Source organism: Panthera tigris, chromosome D4 (genome assembly GCF_018350195.1).
Source record: "Panthera tigris isolate Pti1 chromosome D4, P.tigris_Pti1_mat1.1, whole genome shotgun sequence".
NCBI lineage: Eukaryota > Metazoa > Chordata > Mammalia > Carnivora > Felidae > Panthera > Panthera tigris.
Window position 1 is genome coordinate 31463598 of NC_056672.1, and position 12920 is coordinate 31476517.

Consider the following 12920-nt stretch of genomic DNA (forward strand, 5'->3'; position numbering starts at 1 on the left):
GCAAAAATAATATAAAAACAGGGAGGGGGACAAAACACGAGACTCTTAAATATGGAGAACAAACAGAGGGTTACTGGAGGAGTATGGGAGGGGGGATGGGTAAATGGGTAAGGGGCATTAAGGAATCTACTCCTGAAATCATTGTTGTACTATATGTTAACTTGGATGTAAATTAAAAAAATAAACTAAATTAAATTGGAGGCTTGAAATGGAAGCAGGAATCTAAAGAGTCCCTTAGTATTTTATATATAATTTTGTTTTTACTATTCACAAAGGAGAATTGATTTTTTTTTTTTGAGGAAAAACCATATAGGAAATGAGAGGAAAGAGCTAACATATCAGAAAGACATGTTATTTCCCCATGTTTTAGCTTAGCATTGAAAATGATGCTGAATATATTCAAATGTCCTATTTCTATACTATGTGTGGAAACATACTGTTTTAGTACCATGAAGTTTTCAGGTAGCATTGTAGTGACTTTTCTTCCTTTACATGAATGCCTTTATAAACAGTGTTGAAGAATACTTAACGATAACACTGATTACAAAGAACTGAGGAATTTGACTTTGTACTCTTTGGTTGGCCAAGATCCCAGAAATCCACATGATCTACCAAGCTGGAAACAAAAGAAAAAGAATTTGGCTTTTGGTTATATTAAGAAGCTACCTACATTTCTCACTGATTTATTCAACAAACATATTGAATGTCTACTGGGTGCGAGTTACCGAGGTGACAATGATGACTGACAAGGTCTCTCTTTATGAAGGTCTCTCTTTAAAAAGGAAGACAGACTTTCAATAATTGCATACAAACCTCATTACAGTAGTGTAGTACTATGCCCTTCTCAATCTATGAATGACTACAATATCATGATGCTGGCTAGGATGAAGTAAGGAGAGGGAGTTATGTAATATGTAATGGGAATATGTAATGAAACATTAAGTCAAAGAGAACTTCTAGGAATGCCTTGAACTTTCTAGAAACTAAAAGAAAACTAGAGTGCAATAAGCAAGGGAATAGGTTGAAAAGAAGCTGGTGAGGTAAGCAGCAATAGATTGAGGTCCCTTTTAATCCCCAAGGGGATGGCAGGGTCGGGGGCTGGGGCTTCACTCTAAAAGGTTCACCAGATCACACAGAGTTTCAAAGGTCATATTAGGATTTTGGATTTAGGAGTTAGAAAAGAATTGTGGTTAATAATTAGTTTAGGTCCTTCACTGGGATTAAAGTTGGGCCATAGGTAATTCAGTAAATTAGTTTCTAGAAATAGCTTGGAGAATTCTTTAAAGGGAAAAGATGAATAATTTCTGGTTGTTTTGCTTTAAAAGTTGAGTATGTAAGTACATTTATTTATTGAGCACACCTATGCACAATGCAATTGCATTCCCAAATATCACCCACATTCCCTTGAAATCCAAGGTCTTTCTAAACTGAAAGGGAAAGAGGGGCAGTGACTACAGAGGAGAACATAGACATGACTGGCAAAGGCACTGTTTTAGAACATAAGTATAGATTTTTGAGAGCCTTTAGCAACTTTCCAGGAACATCCTCACACCCCTTCCACTTTGATAACTAATACATTTCAGTGTAGTTTCAAAGGAAGTCTTCAGGCCTACTCTTCCCCATCATTTTTAACCCTAGACTACAACTCCATGTGATGTTTAACGTCATTATAAACATAATCTGGATGAATATACAATCACTATCTTAGATAATGGATAAAGATCCAATAAATATAAAATCTATCTTTTTTTGACTTTTCATGCTTTGCCTTCTTAAAAAGATATTTATTTATTTATGACTAAGCAATTATACATTTTTTTTGTGTATTCCTTATGCTGTCTTTTTTCCCAGACTTTAAAAAATTTTAATTCCAGTAAATATACAGTGTTATATTAGTTTTGAGTGCACAGTATAGTGATTTAACAATTCTATACACTACTCAGTGTTCATTGTGATAATAAAATCTATCTTTTATTTAAAATGAGGCATATTCTGAAATACCACAAAGTCAAACCCTGAGAAGAAGCTGCCCCGTAAAAATCACTTGTTTTACAACAGAATATAAGTGACTGCTCTGTGATTGAAAAAACAGCAAACAAAAGCAAAGAATGCTTATAAATAATTGGAAGTGTTCAAATTCATTTGTTATTCTAAATTAAAAAAAGGAAAATTCTTATGTTTTATCATTTTGGAAAATCAGTCAACTATGAAATAATACCTCAATATAAAAACAGACATATCAGGAGGGAAGCTATATATAGGGTACATAAGACCTCTCCATACTACCATCACAACTTCTTGTGAATCTAAATTTGAAAATAAAAAATTAACAAAGCATATCTGAGGTGCATAAACACAGACCAAACACATTGGCCTGAAAGATTACTTAATCAATGGGGAATTTGGTGGTGAAATAAGACAAAAAACTTAAAACAATGAAATCCAAAGTGAAATTTTATAATAGAAGTAATGTACAATCATGGAAATTTAAAGCATCAGGTTCAACTAATGGCTCAGGTCTACCACCCACTTGCTGGATGACCTCGGACAACATCACTTAATCTTTCAAGACTACTGTGAAAAGTAAGTAAGATATATGAAGTAAAATTTGTAAACTGTAAAACCTTGTACAAATGCTAGCCATTAATTCAAATTTCCCACCCTTAATTCCTTTCAATGGAACAAGAACGCAGTTCTTTCAATGGAACAATTCTTTCAATGGAACAAGAACGCAGTTTAAAAATGGTATTCAAACAAAGAAATACAGCAACTCAGTTTATTACATGCAGATTCTTCTGCATTGTTGCTAACAGTTCACTGGTCCAAAATTACTAAAATATTTAAAAAACTATACATTATGTAAACAAAACATAAATAAGACAGCATAGTTCTTTGTACATATAGTTTAGTACAGGTTGTTAGGGATTTAGGAATATGTACAATTTTACAACATGGACTGCATTTTCACAATGCATAAATATGTGTGTGTGTGTGTATACACACACACATACATTTATTTATATTTTTACAGAAAACAAAAACAAGATTTCACTAATGACACAGAATACAATATTGTTGATACACACTGCCATAGTCCAAGTTCAAGAAGAAACATGTCAATTCAAGTGTGCAAAGAGCTAGCCTACTACGAACTAGTGAAACTTGACTTTGTCCAATCTATGCAATACAGACAGGTAGATTCTGTCTATTTTAAACAACTTTGGAAAACATACTCATACCAATGAGTTAAATGGAACAGATCTTTTTCTCCCAAAGGAAACAAAGCCTTGTTGCAAGCTAATGAAAAGATACATTAAAACACACAGAACTATGTATAGTATGTTTTCAACAGTATAATAAAGTTAAAATTTTTATGGGAGTCAAAACAATGCCCCATTATTTAAAAACTGGCTCATTTAGTCTAAATTCAGGATGCAGCTGTGTTGGGCTTCTCTAAGTCAGATGAGTGAAAAGCGGGGAAGACAGAGGCAGGATTTCGACTAGCAGATACAACAATTTGAGAGAGAGAGGAGGAGAGAGAAGAAACCTTAGATGCTGGAGGATTTATGGTATTCAAAATGGCTCCTTCTGGGCTAACCAACAATTTTTTGACTGATGTGTCCAGATGAAATACTGATGTGCTACTTGGCAGTGGAGGATTAGTAGAACAAATGGCAGAAACCAAAGATGTCTTAGCCAAAAGAGTAGCTGGAGGAGACTTAATTACTGAAGCCAATGACACTGTTGGTGCGGGAAGTGGAACAGACACTTTAGCAGTTGTGTTTATGATCTGTGATGTTGTATGTACTGTGGGTAGAGGACTGACATTCCCAAGAGAGTTTATAATTTTTGTAGAACTTCTTAGAGAATGCTTCACAGGTTGCCCACTTAAAGAATTATTTGATGCTAGTGTGATCTGGGCAGGGTTATCTACTGATAAAGCCGGAAGGCCTTGGCCACTGTTAAGAACTAAGGGAGGTCCATATTTTGGATTAGTAGATATAAGAAGAACATGGCTACCAGCTCCAAGACCTTGTGGTGGGACAATAAACCGGGTTCCATTAATCATGATCTGAGTACCAGGTGCCAAAGGTGTACTGGTGTTGATGACTATTTTTTGCTGAATATAAGGTTCACTGAACTGACCCCCTATCACACTATTCACATTTGATGGTGCTGTAGCAGTGTGAATGGCAGAGCCACCAGGAGCAGAACTGTAACTTGAGGTTGATTTTACTAAAGCAGAGGACATTTGCTGGTTTGGCAGAGAAGCAAAATTGGAAATATTAATTACTTTACCTAGACTTTGTGAAAGGGATGGCAATTCAGTTTGAGGTTTATTTGTGTTTATATTTGTTGGCACTGTAGTTAAAATCCCTGGTGACTGAATCTGGACAGAAGTCCGAGATTGTCTTTTAGAAAGAGATATAGAACATGTGGCTCCTGGTACAGTTGCCACTTGTGGAACTGTGTTGATTATTTTAGGGGATACAGTCACAGGTGTAGGTAAGGCAACAGTAACAGGGATCTGCAAAGCTGATGTTAAACATTTAGGAGACACTGTTGGTTGTGTAGTTGAAATCAGAACAGATGATGCAAGATGTCCTGTTTTCACAGTTGATATAGCCACAGTGTTTCCGAGATTTGACGTGCAAAGTCTATTTGACAAAATAGGCATAATTCTTGAAGAGGTATCATTTCCACTGACTAAAACAGGAGGTCGTGTCCCAACGGAAGCAGAGGCTGAGGTCACTGAAAGAGAACCCAAAGACACGTTTGCTCCTGTTACTGAAAACATGTTTACTGCTCTTGTTGCAGAAACCATTGATTCATTAAGAGGAGTAATATTTTGACTCACAAAACTTGAGCTTACTGGAATTGAATTACTACTTGTTGACAATGGCAAAACATAGCCCTTGGTACTTTTTTCTTCTCCTTTTGGGGTTACATTTTGCAATATGTTAATTGATGGTATAGGTGGCACACTGCCTGAAGTGTTTACAATTGCTTGACCTATGTTTAGTCCAATTTTCACATCTTTTATCTGAGATACAGTTGGTGATGAATTTATTTTTATTGGTGCTCCCACTGTTGATGGAATTAGTACTATCTGGGGTTGTTCTGGAGTCTTAACATATGTTTTACTCAAGGGGGGAGAAAGAGTTTGTTTTAATGGTTCTGCCACAATAGTTGGAGTTGAAGTGCCACTGGGAATTGGAGCATTAATAAAAACTAATTTCTGGGCAGAAACACCCGTAGATGTTGGTGCAGGTGTCACATTAATTGCAGTTCCACTGCTAGAAGAAAGAACAGATGGAGCTGACACCAGCATAAGTTTGTGAACTGCAGTTGCACTGATCACATCGCCATTTGTTGCTGCTGTTGCTTCTGATCTTGTAACAGGGAAACTTTTTGTGAAATAATCTCCCTGTTGTTTATTTGGAGTATGAATAACATTCGTACTGGTTTGTCCAAAATTTCCTGTTGATATACTAATTACATTTACTGAATTATTTGCTGTTGATGATAGTAGAGTGCCAGAAGAAAGAGAGGACTTTAAGGGAGAAGGCGGCATATGTGAAGCTTTATCTATCATGTGGCCCAAATTACCACCGCAGGAAGACTGGCCTAATGTAAGCTTGAGATTCTTTCCCACTGATGGATTAAAGCCAGATGGAATGGAATCAGAAGTTGATGTTTGGCTAAAAGATGGGAGACTAGATGTAGTAGTCACTCCAACTGAGGGTGAAAAAACAGAGGATGATGAAGTTGTTGATTTGGGTACCAGAAATGCCTGAAGCTGAGGAGCAAAAGTGAAAACTGAACTTGAAGATAAGCTATTGGGTGAATTTTGATCTGGACTGGTCTGTACTTTTACAACTCCAGTGTTCCCACCTCGTGTCCTAACAAGAATTGATTGTGAATCTCTTATACACACAGTTTTCAGTTCTTGCTTTACTTCAGAAGAATCAGGAGTTTGTTGTGCAAAAGAGTTGAGGGAACTACCAGGATTTGTAGATCCACTTAGTGTTGTTGCTGATAACAGAGGCTGAACTGTTGAGGAAATGGTGGATGAAACAATGGGCTGGGAAAATGTGGCTGCTGAAACTGCATTCTTGACTTTTCCTGACTCACTCTGGCTAGTCTTAACTGGTGGTGTTAATAAATTACTTATGGAGGTTACAGGTGACAAAGGTTGTGGCCTATCACTATTTGACAAAGGTGTAATTGTCCTATTGAAAAGTATATTAGGTAGCTGGGTAGAAACAGTTCCTGCTGAGCTGACAAGAACTGATGCTAAAGAAGAGTTTACATTTGTTGTCTGTAGGAAAGATGAACAAGGTTGTTCTGTACTTTTCTGTTGAAGTGGAGGTACTTCTTTTGCAACTGCTTTCCCTTCCTTGTGCTGAATCACAAAATTCTTAGGCAGAATGAGAACCTGTTGCATGATTTTTTCTCCTGTTTTAGAATCTAGCACAGGTTGCATCTGAATCTTTACAGAGCTGTTATGGAGATCTATGGGCAACCACTGGCCACAGGGCACTTTGTATACCATTTGTAAAGGACCTTTTGTACTGGTGTGGCAGGTCAATGCTGGCTTTATAGGACTTGCTTCTGGAGGAGATATAACTGGTTTTTCCAAAGCAGGAGCAGTTCTACCTGTGGAAGGGGGCAGTTGATTTGTTAAGGTCACTTTGTTCCCAATATTCTTTGCAAGCAAGGCCTGAATAGGTTTGGTCCCTTTCTGGAGAATAGATACTGGTGTTGAATCCACTGAGGCAAACGACTCTGGAAACAGTGGCTCTGTATGCTTGAATTCATTTAAATAGTCAATCTGCACCTCACCTTCTGCATTCTCAACTGTTGTCTCATTTGTGCTTAACTTTGCTTTCTTCCTTGGGGAAAGATCTTTTGTGCTATCATCCACATAATTAGTTTGTTTTGACTGTCGTTTAAGTGTTTTAGGCAGTATCTTTGCAATATCTTTAGAAGGCAATTCCTTTTTCAACAACTTGCTTCTGGCCATAGGAAAATCTATTTCAGACAGTTTCATGTCATCTGAAAATTATAAAAGCAAACACTGTGTTTAAATAAAACAGCAACTGAATAGCAATAATAAGACCAATTATAAAAAAGCAAGTCAATCTTTGAACTGGAACTTTATTAAGAAATCTACTACAGGGTGATTTCAAAGTCTCAGCACCCTGATTGGAAAATTAAGGTAAGGTGATCTTTGACATGGCAATCTTGATAGCACAACCCATTCCCAACTATGTATTAATGACAGAATTTTTTTTTGTTCAAACTCTGCTAAGTCTGCTGCAATACAAACACAAAGGAAAATTTACATCTCTTAAAGAGATACTCAGGCCAGCAATTAGAGCTCAGAATTTAGATCTGAAAAGGAATACAGTCTAGTTCTTTTCTTCTAGATAAGGAAATCATGAAATCAAAGAGAGATAGTTCTCCATTCTAATTTTCAGAGACTCTAAAGGAGTTTCTGGGGTTAATTATTCCTACAGTAAAAAAATTATGTTCATATCAGTCAAACTGGGTTGATGAGAAGCTACTCTTTTTCAAGTCACCAAGGACATGAAAAACAACAGGTTAAAAAATTACTAACCACAAATTTTCACACTAACCTGTTATATAACTAAAGAAAGTTATTTAACTAGATTTAAAGAATAATATAATCTGATAAACTGAAATGAATTATAGATAATCTAATTTAGCCCCCTTATGATGATATGTCCACTCTGGGGTCTCATTAGGCCATCAACCTTGGTCATTCCTCATAAAAAATCTTCCCAGATTAGGGACTTGTCAAATTCCATTTAAATCAAACATCAAAAACAGTGCTTCAAAAATAGTAACAATAAAAAGAAGATGATGAACTTATTTTAGAGGGATTGTATATTAAAGATGTGTGGTCTATAATGAGCAAAGACATGCCTACAGTTTGGAGGCAGGCACTGGCTCCAGAAACTCCTAGAAATGTAATGATTCCAAGGAACCTTTACAAGGACACAGGACACCTTCAAAACATGGCAGATTTTCCTAATTAATACACATCATTAACCAGATTAACCTTTATCTCCACAAAAGATAGTAAAACTTCTCTTTGTGGTTTTAGTGTTGATTTAAAGAAAGTTTTAATACTTACCTGAATCAAAGTTATCTTTCTCCAGGATATCCAAAGGTTCTGTCACCTCTACAGACTTACTAATTTCTACTTTAGGAGATTCTTTTCCAGGATCTCCTTCACCTTCTTCAGTAGTCCACAGTTCTCTAGTAAATTTATCATGATCAGGCTGTCTTCTGAAATCATCGTAGTCTTTCTTTAGGCGGCTCCTGAAATAAAATGCCCAACAAACAACACATACATCTTAAACTCTTGGAAGCTAAACTAACTGTTAATAATTTAAACTTTATTTTGAAATATTTTCAATTAAGTCGCTAAAAGCTATGTTTTAATCTCAAGTGTGTCTAAGATGCTTGGTTCAGTCTTACCAACAAGTATCATTAAAGAAGAGAAAACCCAGGGGGTAGGCATAAGAAACCAGAAAGGATTATATTTATAACTTCAGAATACAGTGTTTGAATATACCACCAATTTGTCTTTTTAAATGCTATTAGACCTATTAAATGAGAGAAAGGTAAATTTTTTTTTTCTAGCTGCATGGACAAAAATAGATTTGAAATATTTTCATAATTACTGATTATAATATAGTAAAAAATGCCATTTAAAAAAGTTAATCAAATCCTAAACACTTTACCAGCAAATGAATGAAGTAAAGTTGTAGGATACAAAATGAATACCCAGAAATTGATAGTATTTCTATATACTAATAACAAAATAGCATGAGGAGAAATTAAGAAAACAATTCCTTTTACAATTGCATCAAAAAGAATGAAATATCTAGGAATAGGCTTAACCAAAGAGGTGAAAGACATGTACTCTAAAAACTTTAAAACACTGATGAAAGAAATTGAAGATGACACAACTAGAAAAATATTCCATGCTCATGGATTGGGAGAATATTATTAAATGTTCATACAGCCCAAAGCAATCTACAGATTCCAAGACAATCACTATCAAAATACCAACAGCATTTTTCACAAAGCTAGGGGAAACAGTACTAAAATATGTACAGAACTACAAAGACCCCGAATTACCAAAACAATCTTGAGAAACAAAAACAAAGCTATAGGAATCACAATTCCAGATTTCAAGATATACTACAAAGCTGAAGTAATCAAAACAGTAGGGTAATGGGGCACAGGGGTGGCTCGGTGGGTTAAGCGTCAAACTTTGGCTCAGGTCATGATCTCATAGATCGTGGGTTTGAGCCCCATGTCGGGCTCTGTGCTGACAGCTCAGAGCCTGGAGACTGCTTCGGATTCTTTATCTCCCTCTCTCTCTGCCCCTCCCTTGCTCGCACTCTGTCTTTCTCTCACAAATAAATAAACATTAAAAAAAATAGTACGGTACTGACACAAAAACAGATACACACATCAAGGGAACAGAATAAAAACCCCAGATACAAACCTATACTTATATGGTCAACTAATTTATGACAAAAAAGGCAAGATATACAATGGGGAAAAGTCTCTTCAATAAATGGTGCTTGGAAAACTGAACAGCCACATGTAAAAGAATTAAACTGGGGGCGCCTGGGTGGATCAGTGGGTTAAGTATCCGACTTCGGCCTAGGTCATGATCTCATGATTCGTGAGTTCGAGCCCCGTGTTGGGCTCTGTGCTGACAGCTTGGAGCCTGGAGCCTGCTTCAGATTCTGTGTCTTCCTCTCTCTCTGCCCCTCCCCTGCTCATGCTCTCTCAAAAATAAATAAATGTTAAAAAAAAAAATTTAAAGAATGAAGCTGAACCACTTTCTAATACCACACATAAAAATAAACCCAAAATAGATCAAGACCTAAATGTGAGATCTGAAACTATAAAAATCTTAGAAGAGGACACAGGCAGTAATTTCTCTAACATCAGCATGGCAACATTTTTCTAGATTTGTCTCCTAAAACAAGGGAAACAAAAGCAAAAATTAACTACTGGGACTAAACAAAAATAAAAAGCTTCTTCACAGTGAAGGAAACAATCAATAAAACAAAAAGGCAACCTAATAAAAGGAAAAAGATACTTGCAAATGATGTATCCAATAAAGGGTTACTAACCAAAACATAAAAAAAAAAAAACTTCTACAACTCAATACCAAAAAGCAAACAATCTGATTAAAAAATGGGCAGAGTACCTTAACTGACATTTCTCTAAAGAAGACCATATAGATGGCCAAGAGACATATGAAAAGATGCTCAACATCATCAGAGAAACACAAATCAAAACTACAATGAGATATCACCTTACACCTGTAAGAATGGCTAAAATCAAAAAGTTAAGAAGTAACAAGAGTTGGTGAGAAAAAGGAACCCTTGTACACTGTTGGTGGGAATGTAAATTGGGGCAGATACTGTGGAAAACAGTATGAAGGTTTATCAAAATTTAAAGATAGAAGCTTTGCACAGTGGCAGTATCATAGCCAATGAGGTTTATCTGAGGCATGATTATTGCTAATTGAAAACTTTTCCCAATATCTTGCCAGGATGATTTAAAATATAGTCAGCACTGGCAATTTTTGAAAAAAAGAAATTAAAAATAGAAATAACATATGATCCAATAATTCCATTAGTGGGTGTTTGCCCAAAGAAAACAAAAACACTATAAAGGAAATAAGCACCCCTGTGTTCACTGCAGCATTATTTACAATAGCCAAGCTTTGGAAGCAACCTAAATGTCCATCGATAGACAAACAGATAAGGAAGACATGGTATATATTATGTGTACACATGCACACACATACACACACACACACTGGAACATTATGCAGCCATGAGAAAGGATGAGATCTTGCCATTTGCGATAACATGGATGAACCCAGAGGATATTCTGCCCAGTGAAATAAGTCAGAGAAAGAAAAATACCGTAAGATTACACTCACATGTGAAATCTAAAAAACAAATGAAGGGACTTTTCAGAAGATGGCGGTGCAGGAGGACACTGGGTACACTGTGTCCTGATGATCACCTAGATTCCACCCATATCTGCTTAATTTACCCAGAAAACCGCCAGAAGACTAGCAGAACAGACTCTCCGGAGCCAAGCGTAGACAAGAGGCCCACGGAAGAGGGTAGGAAGGGCAGAGAGGCAGTGCGAACTACACAGACTGGCGGGAGGGAGCCAGGGCGGTGGAGGGGCAGCCAGCACACCCGGCAAGGCAGAGCCCCAGAGTCTGGCTTGCAAAAGCGGAGGCGCGGGTGGAGTGTGTTCTGACAGCCAGTGGGACTTAACATCTGGAATTTTATAAGTCAACAGCTCTGCTTGGAGACGGGAGGGCTAAAGGACAACAGGAGGAAGAGTTGTTGAACCCCGGAGGACAGAGCTCATCTTGGCGGGAAACAAAGGCGCTGGGAAGCGCCATCTCCCTCACCCATCCCCCAGCCAAAATCCCAAAGGGAACCAGTGCCCGTCACAAACTTGCTTGCACTGGGCAAACACCCAACGCTGTGCTTCTGCGGATCCATCCCTCCAAAGAGTCTGCCTTGCTCCCGGTGCCACAGGACCCCTCCCAAAGCGGACCACTGAAGGCAAAGCGAGCTATGCCCGCCCCTCCCGCCCCTGTGCACCTTGCGGATCCACCCCGGCTAATAGGTCAGATCCCATAGAAGCAGCACCACAAGCCTGGCAGTGTGCAAGTAGCCCAGACAGGGGCCACACCACTCCAAGTAAGTCCTGCCCTTGGGAGAGAAGATAAGGTACACACCAGTCTGACTGTGGCCCCATCGGTGGGCTGGGGGCAGACATCAGGTCTGACTGCGCCCGCCCACCAACACAAGTTACTCCAGACAACACAGTGGAAGAACCCTGCGGTTCCCCACCACTGCAGGGACTATCCAAAATGACAAAACAGAAGAATTCCCCTCAAAAGAAACTCCAGGAAGTAGCGACAGTTAACGAACTGATCAAAAATGATTTAAGCAATATAGCAGAAAATGAATTTAAAATAATAGTCATAAAATTAATTGCTGGGCTTGAAAAAAGTATAGAGGACAGCAGAGAATCTATTACTACGGAGATTAAGGGACTAAGAAACAGGAGGAGCTAAAAAATGCTCTAAATGAGCTGCAAAATAAAATGGGAGGCGACCACAGCTCGGATTGAAGAGGCAGAGGAGAGAAATAGGTGACTTAGAAGATAAAATTATGGAAAAAGAAGAAGCTGAGAAAAAGAGAGATAAAAAATTCCAGGAGTATGAGGGGAGACTTAGAGAACTAAGTGACATAATTAAACGAAATAATATATGCATAATTGGGATTCCAGAGGAGGAAGAGAGAGGGAAATGTGCTGAAGGTGTACTTGAAGAAATCATAGCTGAGAACTTCCCTGAACTGGGGAAGGAAAAAGGCATTGAAATCCAAGAGGCACAGAGAACTCCCTTCATACGTAACTTGAATCGATCTTCTGCACGACATACCATAGTGAAACTGGCAAAATACAAGGATAAAGAGAAAATTCTGAAAGCAGTTAGGGATAAACGTGCTCTAACATATAAAGGGAGACCAATAAGACTCGTGACAGATCTATCTACCGAAACTTGGCAGGCCAGAAAGGAATGGCAGGAAATCTTCAATGTGCTGAACAGAAAAAAAAAAAAAAATGCAGCCGAGAATCCTTTACTCAGTAAGTCTGTCATTTAGAATAGAAGGAGAGATAAAGGTCTTCCCCAAACAAACAAAAACTGAAGGAATTCGTCACCACTAAACCAGCCCTACAAGAGATCCTAAGGGGGATCCTGTGAGACAAAATACCAGAGATATCGCTACAAGCACAAAACCTACAGACATCACAAT

At 37.8% G+C, this 12920-nt stretch overlaps 1 protein-coding gene and 1 non-coding gene across 3 annotated transcripts in view; one reads left to right on the top strand and one right to left on the bottom strand.

Annotated features, from left to right (window-relative positions):
- Positions 1 to 1914: 1914 nt before the first annotated feature.
- Positions 1915 to 12920, bottom strand: part of KIAA2026 (KIAA2026 ortholog) — a 129835-nt gene continuing 118829 nt past the window's right edge. Inside the window, exons 7-8 of one of the 2 annotated variants that reach the window (XM_042964777.1) lie at positions 8165 to 8352; positions 1915 to 7059 (exon numbers count right to left, since the gene is read on the bottom strand). In XM_042964777.1, the coding sequence (XP_042820711.1) occupies positions 3428 to 7059; positions 8165 to 8352 (3820 nt within the window). In that variant the 3' untranslated portion in view covers positions 1915 to 3427. The remainder of the gene's footprint in view (positions 7060 to 8164; positions 8353 to 12920) is intronic. The other variant, XM_042964776.1, reaches the window with a different exon arrangement.
- Positions 10527 to 10665, top strand: LOC122233357. The gene has a single exon (XR_006210907.1). It is a non-coding gene; the product is annotated as a U4 spliceosomal RNA (small nuclear RNA).